We start from the raw sequence: 15,632 nt of genomic DNA, 5'->3' as shown, positions 1-15,632 counted from the left end.
AGCACTTACATTGATAGGGAGTTTGAATTTTGCAAGGGTGCATGTACGTATATATGCATGTAGACAGACCATCCTCCCACAAATTGACAAAGATGACAGCTAAGTGCAAATATACAGACAGAAACACTGCCTAGAGGCATCCAGGCACAAATTGTTCAAAACACCTACAATCCACAATGCACGTAGATGAGCGAACATTCAGGCACCAACATGCACATACCTACAGGTACCGTAGAATTAGACCCAACTAATATGCAGTCACACATATACACAGACCACAAAGATGTTGTGATAAGTTGGTAGCATGCATAATTCTCTATGCTGGTATACGGATATCACAAATGCTAGATGTGAAAGGGCAGCAGAAAGAAGGTTGGGGATTAGTGAATAAAATTATCTTCCAGAATACACGTTGGCCTATCCCCTTAAATTACAACGCGGGCGAGCCAGCACATTAACAATTAAACAGGTCACATTGTCCCGTTGGGGGACTGATGTTGTCCTGATAAAGTGAGATTGGCTTTGCAACCTATGGAAAACTCCTGGGATTGGAAAAGCTAATGGGACTGTAACACATACTCTACCACGGTTTGATAAAACAAGGGGATCTAGTATTAGATTTCTACCCGAAGAACTTATGGAATTGTTCCGCCCTCTTTATCTCAGTCTGCTCCACGTCATACAACCGACTCACACGTCCAATTAACATATCCACCTTCTCGTCTTTTGATCTCCTCCTTGTGTACAACAGCTCTTAGATGGGTATTGGTTAAGCCTTGTTGAGAATATATCCCCTCCCCACTCTCTATCTTTGTATCTCTCTCGCCTTCCTTTTCATCTTGTCTAATTTGTTTTTTATTTCATTGCACTCACCGGCCTGTGGATGTAGGGGGGTTATTGCTTTTTGTACTATGTTTAAAACAATACAAATATTTAAACCGAAAATGAATGGAGAAACCAGGTTTCTGCAGTCTCCAAACTAAAACAATGACTTACATTATACCTTGCTATGTAGCCCACTGCTAGCCTATTACTTTACCTACTCGCATTGTGGGGTGACTTTGATGTGCGTACTTTATCTGTTGGTTGTGTTTCTTATAGGGGATGTGGAACTAGTGATCTTCAGCAACACCTCTGTGTTTGTTCAGTGGGACTTTGTTTTACTCCAAATGCAAGTCAATGTCTATTCAGCAACAAAAAGAAGCAAAGATGCTCGGAGAAGGTAGGCTCCGTTTCTATCCTGACCTCAGCATTGAAGCCCTGACCACAAAAAAAGGGTCTATTAGTAGTAAAGCGTAGATTGGTGGCAAAGAGAATTGGGACATTAATTGGTTTTCCAGCATGAGTTCTGTAGAATATGCCAGGAAGATCTACATATTCTCACAAGTAGATTTAGGCAGAAAGGTTTTGGACGTCTGTCCCCAAATGGCACAGGATCATAAAAACTGGGCATTGCGGTTTCCATTTATGGAACGTAATGGCTGACATGTGGTTCAGGGGTTCTTGCCCAGGAGAGTAGTAGGAAGGGGAAGTGCAACAAAGTAGCATTATCACAGCTAACTGTAGAATCACCAGTCCTGAAAAGCCCAACGACCCTTTGTTTTGAAGTACTAGTGCTTTTCGGGGCAGGAGAGAAGTGCATTTGGGCGAGCAGGCAAAACAACACAACATATCTCCTTTATTTGTAGGTCCTATTGGGAGAAGTATAGAATTTACTAAGACTTATATCCATTTCACATATCTGTTCAGACTTCCCAGCTGTTTTTTAGCAAGACAATCAAAACGTTCAGACCTATAACTTGTAAATGTGCAATATATTTTCATTTTTCTTTAGTAAGATTAGTTTCTGCTTAATAGTGGATGTCCCCTGTTTTTGTTACTACAGATTTAAGTGGTAGAACATCCAGCATGATGCATATATCTATTGGCTGCAATAGGAGTTGGGACTACTCATACTCATCCCCAATCTTTCGCTCCACGGCTCTCAATGTTAACTAAGAGACACCCCTACAACTATGAACTCTTTCCCCAAAGCCTGATAGTCCATTGTTCTATACAACCAGAAAAAATTATCAATAGGGACATTTTTGTATCCAGAAACCACTAGAGGTCTTCAATGGAGCAACAAAATTTAGCAAACTTGGTCAATCGCTCATAACTTATTTTCCATATCTTATATGCTAAAACAGTACAAGTTTAAAACAGGCTATACTATTGCATACTATACCTTGTGGAAAAAGACAACACAAGTACAATTGAGGTAGAAGACGAATATAGGAGAATGTTTATATATGTTACAGCAGAAAAATGACAGAATATTCAAATTTATGAAATGTATCAAATCAGATGTTTAGCTTGGAATGTCGCAGGTCTCAACAATAATAATAAGAGGCGATTAGTATGTGAGGAACTGAAAATGTACAATCCTCATGTGGTACTGCTTACAGAAACCCATAGCTGTTACAAGGACAGGAAATTATTAGGGTAACTGGGCTACGAAGTAGTGGTTTGCACAACATTAAATGCCTCTATACGAGGAGTGGCTTTTCTTAAAAAAAGGCAACTACGAGCAGAAGCAATCAAAACGGCTTCTGATAGAGGAGGTAGATGGGCGATCGTACAAATGGAGCTAGAAAATTGTAAATATGTATTTTGTGCAGTATACGGGCCTAATATTGACGATCCACTTCTCTTTGATTGGCTGAATATTGAATTATTAGCTTGGGAGGGGGAACTGATACTTATGGGTGATTTTAACTGTATAATGAATTATGCTCAGGATACTACTAAGAAGGGATCTTTTCAACGTATGCATAAGACGCGAGCTGCTATATTAGAACTTGCTCGCTTACATAATGTTAAAGATGTTTGGCGGATCTTATATCCTAATATAGCAGGGTATACCTATTATTCTCCACCTCACAAACTGTGTTCACGTATTGATATGGCATGGGCTTCAGACAAAATTTTAGAAACTGGCATTATGGAGATTTGCCCAAGAGTAACATCAGATCATAATCCAATACTTCTCCTGTTTAATATTACGTTAAGGATACAGGAATCAAGACTTTTTCTTTTCCCAGATACTTATTAGTGGATTTAGTATTTATCTCTCAACTCAAGGAACATATCAAAGAACTTATTCAAATTAATACTAACTCTGCCCCACTTATCTATATATGGGATGCCTGTAAGGCCAGCATAAGGGGATTTGCTCAGCAGTTTATACTTAAACAGAATGCAGAACGAAAGAAAGAGACTAAGACCGCGACATCGAATATTATGACACTTGAAAACACTTGGCGGAAACTGTTCGGCTTGGGGTACCAAGCTTGCAAAACGTTGTCCGATTAGAAATCAAATTAGTGGCCCTCCAATCTGCCCTTAAAAATTCATTTAGAGAGGTAAGTAGTATTAAACTGCATAACTATAAACTATCACAATATGAAAGTGGAGATAAGGTAGGGAAAATCCTTGCATACAAAGTAGCAGACGACAGAGCCAGTACATTAATTAAATCTATTAAAGGACCCAATAATATTACATATAGTCAACCTGCACAAATATTGGAGCAGTTTGTCATCTATTATAGTAAGCTATACACTCCTGAAAACTGCCCCACCGAGAGTAGTATACAATCGTACATGCGCAAGAATTCTGTAAAGGATAGGCATTTAGAGAGAGAAAGTATTGAACGACTTGAGGAAAAGATTACACTTGCAGAGGTGAGACTCGCTATTACCTCTCTTCCCTCAGGTAAGGCAGCAGGGGAGGATACGCTTCCTACTGAAGTGTATAAAATCTGCATAGATGAATTGCTGCCACTTCTTTGTCTGGTCATTAATCAGATTGGCGAAACAGGGAAGGCTCCGGATTCATGGAATACCGCCAAGATTATGGTTTTTAACAAAAAAAAGAACAAATCAGCAATGGATTGCAGGTCTTACAGACCTATTTCGCTGATCAATGCGGACGCAAAGGCATATGCTAAACTCCTTGCCACGCGACTTGCTCCACTCATGCCAAAATTAGTCAACCCTCAACAACATGGTTTTGTGCTGGGTAGGGACACAACAGCCCATGTAAATATGGCAATAACTGCATTTGATGTAGCAGCAACTAATCCCACCCCACTCGGAATGGTATTATTAGATGCTGAAAAGGCTTTTGACCGAGTGGGGTGGGAGTACCTCTGGGCTGTAATGATTCAATATGGCTTCAAGGGACAATTTTTGAGGAGCGTACAGGCTTTGTACAATCACCCCAACGCGAAAATAGGCTATGCTGGCATGATGTCTTCTAATTTTCCGATTTTATGATGGACAAGTCAAGGGTGTCCTTTATCACCTTTATTGTTCGCTTTCTCTATGGAGCCATTTATAAATGCTCTTCAGACACAACCTAATATTATTCCTTTTCAATATGGTACAAACACTCTTAAATTTACAGCATATGCTGATGATTTAGCGGTGTACACAACTGATGTGGTAGAAGCCATAGCAGGGATTACTGAGGAAGCTAAAAACTTCTGAGCCATTTCTGGCTATAAACTAAATTTAAATAAAACTCAAGTTATAGTGAATTATAGATCTCTAGTCCCTGTTCATGGAATCTGTCAGACGGCCACTTATCTCGATGTGAAAATCTAGTCTAAAATAAGGGATATAAATTCACTTAATTACAATGTTTTATTGAAGGAAGTGGCAGCGTTTCTGAAAAAGTGCCATAAGATCCCTCTTAACCTCTTAGGGCGGATTAACCTTATTAAGATGAAGATCTTACCGAAATTCCTTTATCTTTTTAGGTCTATACCCTTATGTGTTAACAACTCCTTTTTTAAAAAAACTTGATGGGATCCTTAGCAGTTTTATATGGGGATATAGAAAGGCCCGAAGATCGATCTCTATATTGAAGCTTCCACTTAATAAAGGCGTGCTTAACTTTCCAGACTTTAGAATATATTTTTTTGCCACCTTCTTGGGTCGCCTCCGTAGCCTTTTTCTTACCAATAATCAATTTTATTTTCATCAGTTTATGTTAGGTAGCGACGTGAATCAATGCCTGGCAAGAGTAAATTACCCAAATTATTTTAAAAGGGTTAAATTTAAGACGGCTAGGGACACGGTACGAATATGGAATTTAATTTTGACTATTTGCAGAACTTCTTATTTTCATTCTAAATTGCTACTGTGGGACAATCCGGGATTACCGGGAATATTTAGTGATAAAGTAGGTTGTGCATGGGCCAATTTTGGAATAAACTCTCCAGGAGATTTGTATGGTACAGTGGGTCTTTTAGACTTTGAGACACTTAAGCTACCAAGCTGCCAGAACGGATGCGGTTTAAATATATATAAATACGAGACTTCTTCATACGAAAAATTAATTTGAGAGAAGTATCCGATTCCGACATATGGACATGCTTATATTCTGAAAATAAGAAATCGTTAATTAGTGTAGGCTATAAGAGTCTCAGCCAATATAAAGTTGATGATTGTCCTAAATTGGCTTTGAAATGGACGACTAGACATAAATGTAACTGCACACAACATTTCTTCTTCATTTTGTAATATTAATAAAGTGGTACACTCTTCTAGTTTGAGGCTCCAACTATACAAAACAGTATGTTCTCTATATTATACTCCGCAAAGAATTTTTAAATGGTCCCAAAATAGCACAGCAAGTGATCGTACCAAGTGCCCTAAATGCGGTCTGGTGGCAGCAGATCTTGAACGCATGCTCTATTCATGCCCATCATTAATTGAGTACTGGTCTGGAATTGAAAATAATTTAAATCAAATATAAGTGATCTCTACTTCTCTATCAGCAGCGATGGTGCTATTGGTCATGCACTCACCTAACATCTTAAACAAAGACCTGTCAATTATTTTAATATCTTGTGCTAGATTAGTGCTAGCTAGAGCATGGACATCTTTAAAGCCACCACTTTTAATGGAATGGTGGGCATTGGTCAACGAAATTCATACTATGGAATCTTCACTAGCCAAGATAAGAGGCATTAGATCAAGGAAAAAAATAGATACAATTTGGGGTACCTTTCTTTGATATTAAATGTTCCATTTTTTTTCCTCCTTTTTTCTCTTGATGGCTACGGAATGTCTCGGCCCAAGGATAATTATTGATTGGTACTATACGTTGCTATTTAGATTCATAATTTTTTTTGTGTGTGTGTACTTTGATTTGATGCTTATCCATGTTTTATTATTTCTGGTTTATGATTTATGTTAAATGGAGACTCAATGATGTGTGACTATCAATGTCTTGATACATTTTCTTATTCTGTTTTTCTGTTCCGTATATGAGAGAACAGAATCTCCTTGTTTTTTGTTACGACTTGTGTTGTAAAAAAAAAAAAAAAAACTATTGCATACTATACCATTCAGACTGGAAGACTTAAACATCCATTGGCCACATTTTAAATTATTTGCTTAAGCTTTCGTACGCTTTACTGCTGTGTGGAGACATATAACGGAATGTGTTAGTGTAGCTATTCAACTATAGAAGTTGTTTGGTGTTCATGTTCTTTAAAGGATAATTACATTTTATACACACTCCTGTGTAATTTGTGGGTTTACGCACCAATGAATTCAAGATGGCAACTGCATGACAGACTGGTGCAATATACATAGACAAGAGGCCAAGGTAAAGGCAATACAGTGCTATACAAATCTCAACATAATAGATTCGATCTATTGCACCAAGCTTAATCCTTACTTTGGAAACCCACGCTATTTAGGTTTACAGGAGCCACAACACACCAATAACTACTACTGTTGTTTTTTAGTCTGAATTAGGCACAATCAGAATGTGAGCACAAACCAACCATCATTCTAAGGCTGTCTGAAACCGTCTCTCCCATCGGCTTCCCTGTCATGGTTCATCATCCAGACCAGTTGAATCAGGTGTTACTCACATCAGACAGGCCACTTGCCAAATTCAATTCTCACAGAAGCTGGTGCAAGCGAGTTTTAACATGTTAGAAAATAACGCCTAGTTTAAACCTGTCTCAGTTAGCACAACTGGGTAGCTGTCAGATTGCATTGACAGCTATTCATATTTGCAGAATGCTAGTACACATTTATCGTATGTGAGCACGCCTGGCATTCTCTCTCGGTGCTTGTGTATTTTTTCATTTCAGGAAAATCATCGAACATGAACCATAAACTGTGATGACTGTACAAGTAAAAAATTGAACATTTGTGTTCTATTGAGGAAGCAATACTCAGGATGTTCTTTTCTTTTGTAACTTTCCATGGTTGGCTGCCAATGTCCTATGTATGGCATTTGTTAGCTGAACAAACGATTGTAATGCTGTGTTACATAAAGTGTCAGTTTGCTTCATTAATTAGCTATGCACAATCTAACCAATGAACTATACTAGGAAGTAGGCGTCTCTAAAAGATTCATGTTTACCAAAAATTGATTTATGGTTTATGTGATTGATTGATTTATGGTTTATGTGTCTGCAGCATTGCTAGTCGAACCTTGTTAGGTCCATATCATACCATGAAACGTGTGTGACTTCTGAACCCTGAAACATTATAAAAACTGCTTTATTTTGGAGAAGAACTAGTTCTTTTTGGGCTTTCTATTTGAGCAGACTCTACTCCGGTCTTTTTATTGATTAAACGTAGAAGTTCTTTAGCTTTCTAAATGAATAGACAATGTCAGTCGGTCTATTTTATTTGTACTTAGACTTTCTTTGGATTTTCTTCAGAGGCAGACCATATGTTAATCCTCTTGCAGAATTATACTGCGATTTGTTTTTAATTTTATAATTCCCAATTGACTAATTACTTTTTTTTTTAGCAATGAACATATTTTTTAACAAACCCATGAATCTTTAAGCTGGAATCTTATCTCATGCAGGTCTGTTTATTGTCCTTAGACTACGTCTTACAAAGACTCACAAAGTCTTAAGACGACTCACACAGTCCTGATCTTGCACTTTGACCCTTTTACATTTTTGTGATTTTTTCTAATAGTGCCAGAACACCTGTAAGTGTATCCTAATGAGTATTAATGGAGTTTTTTCGCAGTTTGAAATGTCATGCAACAAATGATATATCATACTGATTGGGTGCTCATTTTCAACAGCTACACCTCCCTCTGGAACGACACCTGATGGCCATAGGAACTCAGACCTACCCCCACACCGAAAGACCATGCCTGCAACCTTTGCATCATCCTAGACAGCAAACTCTCCATGAAACAACAGGTCAACGCCGTCTCTTCAGCCTGCTTCCACACAATCTGTATGTTCCACAGAATCTTCAAGTGGCTTCCCATCAGCACCACAAAAACAGTGATGCAGGCCATCATCACCAGCCTCCTGGACTACAGAAACACCCTCTACGTGGGAATCACCTCACATCTGCTAAACAGACTACATACCATTCAGTACGCCAGTTAGGCAGATCCATATTACTCCTCACCTCAGAACACTTCACTGGCTCCCCATCCATGAAAGGTGCCAGTTCAAAATGCTATCCCACACTTACAGGGCTCTAAACACTCAGTGACCAGCTTACATCAATCACAGAGAGGGCGTGGGTGACGGCGAGTGTGGTGCTGGTGAGGAGGCAATTGAAGATTTTCCAGAGTTTGCAGTGGGGAAGCAGGCTGAGGCTACTGCGTTTATCTGTTTTTCCATGGTGAGTTTGCTGTCCAGTGTGATGCCTAGATTCCTGGCATGTTCTGTGGGTGTGGATCCCAGTTCAGCTAGCCATCAGGCATCATACCACGATGATGTTTTGTTCCCGAAGCGGAGTACCTCAGTTCTGTAGGTGTTGAGTTTGAGGCAGTTGTTTTGCATCCAGCTGTCGATGCTGGTCATGCATAGGTGGCAGTGGTGGTCTGTATGCAAGGGTTCCTCTGATTGTGATCTTGCTGTCTTTGTTAAGTTGGAAGTTTAGGTATTCCATGATGGGGTTAGTGTCGTCGGTGGCGGCTGTGCAGTGGAGGCATTCTTAGTGGATTTCTTTTTTTTATAAATCGTTTTCGTTGAATTTTAATACATAAACAAAGCAACCACATCAAACATTACATGATCCATCATGGTGTATAATGTAAGCATAAAGGATGGAGGGTGTGCGACTTTGAATGATGGCTATTACACCTCCGTGTTTGTTGATGCAGCCCCGGTGTATCATTGTGTATCTGTTTGGTGGGACTGTGGCAGTGGCAGGTGCTGATGTGGGGTTGTGCCAGGTCTCGGTGATGAAGACAACATCGGGGTGAAGGAGGAGATGGTATACCAGATCTCGGTGGCGTGTTTGAGGAACGATCGGGTGTTGATTAGGAGGCGTTGGAGTTGTCCTGGCTCAGAAGTGGTGGGCAGGGGCCTGTGGGAGGGTAATCGGACATTGCAGAAGAGACATTGTCAGCAGGAGAAGGATCCTGCAGTTGAGTGTGGGGACGCACAGCTGCATATGTTACTGTGGGGTCTGGGCTTCAGGGCTGTTATCTCAGTGCTGGTGTAACGGAGGGTGCAGACTGGCTTGCCTTTGGCACACCTTCGGCATTCCGGCGGCATGGCTGCTCTGTGGCCTCCATTCAGTAGGTTCCTGGGAGGGGCAGCAGAAGGCGGGAATCGGGAGGGAGAGCGGCGATGAAGGTGCCAAAAATGAGCGAGGAGTGTGTGGGGAAAATGCAGTTTAGGAGGAGGAAAAAAGTGGTACCAAAAAGGAGGGGAAAGTTGGGAAAGATGCACAGTTAAGAGGAGGCAAAAAGGAGGCAAAAGTCAGGACCAAAGAAAGATAAAAGAACAAGATGTCGAAAACAGCAGTATAAAAATTGGTACAGCGTTGTGAGCTCGAGCGGAGCACTCGGCCTGCAGCAGCGGTGGTGAGCTGGCCCGGGGACCTGCTCAATGGGATTGCGCAGTGGCCTCTATTAGGTAGGTTCATGGGAGGGGCGCTGGGCAGGCACTGGGCGGTCCCTGAAGGTTCTAAAAACGATACAGGAGAGCATGGGAAAAATACTGTTTAGGAGGAGGAAAAAGAGGGAGCAAATAGGAGGCAAATGTCGGAAGAAAAACACAGTTAAGAGGAGGCAAAAATGAGTCAAAAGTCCGGAGAAAAACACACAGTTAAGAGGAGGCAAATAAGGAGGCCAAAGTACGCAGACAAAAACAGCTAAGAGGCAAAAATGAGGCAAAAGTCAGGAGAGAAACACTATTAAGAGGAGGCAAGAAGGATCCAAAAGTCGAGATCAAAGAAGGTTAAAACAACAAGATGTGGAAAACAGCAGCTGGCAGAAAGGTGCGAGCTCGAGCAGAAGCTGGGGGTGCTGGACAAGGCAATTAATTAATTAGAGCGCTGACATTGGTGTACATGATGAAGTACATAGCATACACAGTTGTCACTGCAATCCTAACCAATACAGGCAAGCAACAAGCAGAATTAGATGTCCTGACCTCATTGCGCCCATGGAAGAGCCTCGGCAGCATGCTCCATGTGGACCACTACATCATGCATATTGGTGGTGGGGCAAAAAGCAGCAGATAGTCATTGCCACACAATTTCAGATGAAAGGAGTACAGCTGCCTGATCCCTGTTGCTTTTCCTTCTGGCTTTTATCCAAAATGGCATAACCCTTCAACCTACAACCTCAATCTGGGCCATAGAAAGACTACAGTGATGCTACATTGGAACAAATTATACAACTATTCTTGCAAAAATGAGTGTCAACTGGCTGGGTCCAAGCTGGAATGGCATTGGTGAGCAAAAAAACGATGGATTTAGGCCCAGATCTCTGTACTGGGGTTAATGTATGACATTGTTCTGCATTCTGTCCATCAATTGTTCTTTTTGCAAAGCAGGTTCTGTGAAGCTTTCAGTTATTCCCTGATCCGTCATCAATTTCTTATAATATCGCTGCAATTGTTTTTCTACTGCTGCTCACGACTATACACATTTAACTTTTACCTACTATTAAACTCACACTGGTCCACAGGCACTGATTGTCCTGAATTGGAACAAATATGCAAATAATGCTGGCTTGATTATAATACCTACAGAGAACATTTAAGGGTTATCATTTAAAGGATAACAACAACGATTAGTCTAAAGCCAAACAAGAGACAAGTTGCACCAGAACATACAAAAAGCGAATGTTAATTTACCTGCCATTAACAGAAGTAGATGTTGTTACATCATTGGGAAGGACAACTGCTAACTGTATGTCTCTATCAAGGTTCTCCTTTTGCTCCATTATTGCGGACTCCAAATCAAATGTTGAAGAACCTACAGAAGATCTTGCATCAGCTGGTGGTCGAGGTGCTTTTCCTTTCGTTCTTCTTCTGTAAAATTTGTATAAAAAGGAGAAGTTAATACATTTACCAGATATTGTTTGTGTAATTGATTATTGGAATAAATATGTTTGACATGATTTGCTGTCAACATTAACATTAGAGAAACAATATAGTTCATGTGTTTTAAGTACCAATGTAATTAATTGATACATTCTACAGATTAAAGTCAATTCCCTGGACCAAGATGAGTAACTGGCTTAAACTGTGTGCTGTTTCATATTAGAGATTTAATATTACAAAAAATAAGAAAAAGGTTACTCACTTGTAACTGACAGGTGTGAGTTTCAAGCTAGTCTAGTTTCATATACAGTGCACTTTCCACCATTTAGTGCTTGGGTGTTCAACCACAGGTGGAATCTATATGACTCATGATCACCTAAGGTGTTTACTACCTGTTTTTAAACACTTGACAAGCAATAATGGAGAACATACATTCTGGAAATTATATTTCTATATAAATATATTTATATACAATAGTTACAAAACAGTGGTGATCACAATTGTGCAACTACAGTTCAGTCACAATTTTAATTTGAAAGCAATTTTTGCTAATAACCATGGATCCCGTAAACGTATCTGCACAACATTTGTCACTCGTTTAGCATATGCAACATAACTCCAACATGCCAATTTCCCTACAGTTATGTGTATGGTATAACAACTTAAAAAAGAAGGTGTATGTGTGTGGGGGGGGGTAAAAAAGGTGTTTTCCCATGTTAGCTCCCATATGAAATATAGTTTACATCTACAGCAAAAACCTCTACACAGATTTCTACCAAAATTTCGAGAATATAGAACTTTGCTCAGAAAATGTGCTTTCATTGGCCTTTGTGTACTCTGTCCACTAGTCGTTTTGGGGCTATTGGGGCTAGTGGAATTGGAACAAAAATTAGCAAAGCCTTTCAGACCTTAATTGCTTTGGTAATAATTTTGGTCAATGTGATGTGGCATTGACGCAAAACAAAGAATGAAAAGTGCAATGACATGTATACACCCATATGGCTCAAGATGCTATGGCAGACAAGCTTGATGGCGTATATGTATGCATGCGTTATCGTGCGTATGCATGCGTTATCGTGCATATGCATGCGCACAGACCCGCAACGGGAGGGGTGAGTGCGCAAAAATGGAGTAAAAGTCAATGCGAGGTGCAACAGAGAGTGCATATGGAAACACGAAGATGCTTGGGACGATGGGTTAAAAAAATTGAGACAAAAACGCCAAGCGGAGATGGAGGAAGTAAAGACTAGCAGAGGATACGAAGAGAAGGGTTTGGAGCTATATGAATTGTATGGGGGACAGGTAATTGTGGGTGAAGTCGAAAATGAGGGAGAAAGCATGCACTCTCTTGGAGGACTGAAAGGAAAAGAAAAAAAGAAGCTCATTGTAAGTGAGCGGTGAAGGAAAAAAGTCATCAAAGAAAAATGATGGTAAAGGAGCTATATTCCGGGGAGGGGCAAACACAGGAACAGGAAGTAAAGCCACTGAATAAGAAGCAAGCAAATGACAATCAAAGGTAAGCAATGGGCTCACCCAAAGCTGACTGCATATTTTGGCAATGTTCACAATAGGCTTTTTTGAGAACAGAGAGCTAAAAGCAGGCAGGGGGAGAGACCTAAAAATGTACTTAGCAGCCTGTAAATACTGTTGACTGAATCCACAAATTAAATATTGGGATTTCTGTTAATCACATTTGAATTTTTCAAGACGAGATGAAGGAGATAAAAAAAATGTTTTGCATTATATTTGGTCAACGTTGTGATTTTAACATAGTGGAAAAATATCCACACCAAAAGAAAGGACCTTTGAGAGGTGCCCAGCCCCAGATGAGTGCTTGAACCGATTCACAAACAAGGACAATGGAAGTAAAAAAAAAAAGGAAAGATGTATCAATTTGCCCCGGAGAAGTTGCAATTTTAAACATTTGCCATCATGGGGGTGCTATTTTGTATCCATCAACAGACAACACTTTCTCAAGGTCACAATTTTCAGAAAATCTGTGAATTTTAGTATAGTGATTTTCACGGATGTTGCAAATTAGAATTTAAAAATAGGTTAAACTATCAAGTCTAAGTTTAGGAAGGATCCACAGCGTATGGCTAGGGGGCCTGACTGAAGGCAGTTTCTGTCCATCCGTGCGAGTTGAGCATAGAGAAGCTTTGTGCAACGCAGTACAGGTACATGACAGACAGGTGCCTGAAGTAAGTCATAATACTAGGAAATACACACAAAAAACACAGTTAAGGTTTAGTTGTGGTTCAGCAAGTACAAAACTGAAAAAACTCTGACATTTGCTAGTTACATGATCTCTACCCAACTTCGTCAATGGCAAAGGAAAACAAGCATTGGTAAAGCCAAAATTTTGGCCTTAGCAGGATTCACTTGCTTTGTCTATTATTTTTTTTACATTTCACAATAGCGTGAGCTGCTGTGTAACATGGCTTAAAGTTTTTTTTAAGTCCTATGATGCGGCCATGTTGCACTGAAGCCTGTGCAATATGTGTAAAAGCAGCACAGGGTTTGGGGGAACAAGTAAATTGAGGGAGGAGGACTAGGGTGGGAAACAAACCATGGACAGTGGGAGGAGCTGGGCAAATAATGGACAGCAGGAGGAGGGTGGGGAACAAACAACAGACCGCAGAAGGAGGGCGGCAGTAAGGGAGAGAGGCTGCAGACGAATGCACTCTATAAGAGTAGCTGTAGGAGCCTGCAACAAGTTGAAGGACTATGGCCGCACACAGGAAGCTATATTTGGACCATGCTCCACTGCAGGGACTCACACAAAGCCTCAGGAGGAAGCCGAGGTGAGGAGGAGGTTCTGATCAATAAGAAGCAAGGAAACAAGAGTGAAGTCGCAGCCAACCAATAATAAACAATGGGCTCTGAGCCCATTTAGAGCTTTATTTTTTGTTTGCAAGCACTGCATACGAAACCTAAAAATAATTATTTTTCACAGGCTTCATATTATCAGCAAGCCACTTGCTTCGGTTTGCGGACATTCCAGTGTATACTTAATTTGCAATTCTAAAACAGCTATCAGACACCTTGTGGTGGAAAATTTATAATAAAATATATAAAAAAAATAATAACAAAATGTCCAGAGTACATGAGAACACATTGGCATGCGCTAGCTGTCTTATATGAATATGTTTTTGTTATACTTTGAAACCGTATCATTCCAACGTGACTGGTGGTGCATTTGCATGAAGGACTGCCCTGTTATTGAGGACTACCCTGCTGTCTGAGAAGGAAGACTGGGCCTGCTCCCTTTATCCCAGACTACCTGCGTCATTCCAAGGGCTAGTTAGCTAGTTAGAAGGCCTCCTGTTCTGAGCTACAGAGGCAGGATAAGCTCCAGACACATCTATGCAACTGCCCAGCTGACCTGCTGCACTGAACCTGCCCAAACCTGCAACTGGATCTACCTGAGCCCTGCTGGACCTTGCTGGAGTGAGTTCCTGATCCCCAAGAGGTGCCTCCCAGGTCCTGGACGCTTGATGTGGCATACGTTGAGCTCTGGCTGCCCAGCCAGCAACATGAAGCTCCAGTGAACAAGACTCGTCATACTACAGCGACCACCAGCAACGTGAGATTTGCACTTCGACAGCCTACGGTGACCGCTAATGCGCAGCTCCTGCAACAACTGTTCGCGACGTCCAACAGAATCTACGCACTACAGAAATGACTGTCCCAGACAGCAGGCCTGCTGTTCACGCTTCAGCGACTACCATCTGCAACACTCTCCCTGCTCCGCACAAGCTCCTCCAACACAAACTCTTTGCGCTATACTTTGAGAAAGTAACTTTCTCAGCGTGACTAACCTGGGCCCTGTATCCAACCTGCACTCTATTGCAATCAGCCTGAACTTGTGACTTTCACCTGTATCTCACAACCAGATTACTGCGAGTGGCGCTTTGCACTTTTAGGTACTATACTTACCTGGAATCTTTGAAACTGCACATCTGCAGTTCTACCAGTGCTGAATTTGTGTCAGTGGATTCCGGTGCTCGGCGCCGGCACTTAATTGTCAACACCGGCGCTTATGGCTGTCTGGCACATGGTGGTGCTATTTGCCGGATTTAGAGATTAGAACAACAACAGTTGCTTATTAATTCAAAATATATAACTAGTGACTAATACCTGCCGTCCAAGCTTTGGGGCCTGGAAGAGTCTGAATTGTCACTCTTGTAGGAGTATGATTGTTAAAAGTTGTGTCGGTACTGTTGTTGGCAGCACTGAAAGGAGCAATGGGTACTGAGAGATGTAGTAGCCTCCTGATGAGGGCCCTGGAACTTAC

The 15,632-nt window shown here is 40.8% G+C and overlaps 1 protein-coding gene across 5 annotated transcripts in view; it reads right to left on the bottom strand.

The window, feature by feature from the left end:
- Positions 1-15,632, bottom strand: part of COBLL1 (cordon-bleu WH2 repeat protein like 1) — a 771,108-nt gene that overhangs the window by 239,545 nt on the left and 515,931 nt on the right. For all 5 annotated transcript variants that reach the window (XM_078681636.1, XM_078681638.1, XM_078681637.1 and 2 more), the window contains one exon: positions 11,147-11,323. In XM_078681636.1, the coding sequence (XP_078537762.1) occupies positions 11,147-11,323 (177 nt within the window). The remainder of the gene's footprint in view (positions 1-11,146; positions 11,324-15,632) is intronic.

Source organism: Lissotriton helveticus, chromosome 3_1, assembly GCF_964261635.1.
Source record: "Lissotriton helveticus chromosome 3_1, aLisHel1.1, whole genome shotgun sequence".
Lineage (NCBI taxonomy): Eukaryota > Metazoa > Chordata > Amphibia > Caudata > Salamandridae > Lissotriton > Lissotriton helveticus.
The sequence above is the reverse complement of the archived record's forward strand: the minus strand, read 5'-3'. Positions and strand labels throughout refer to the sequence as shown.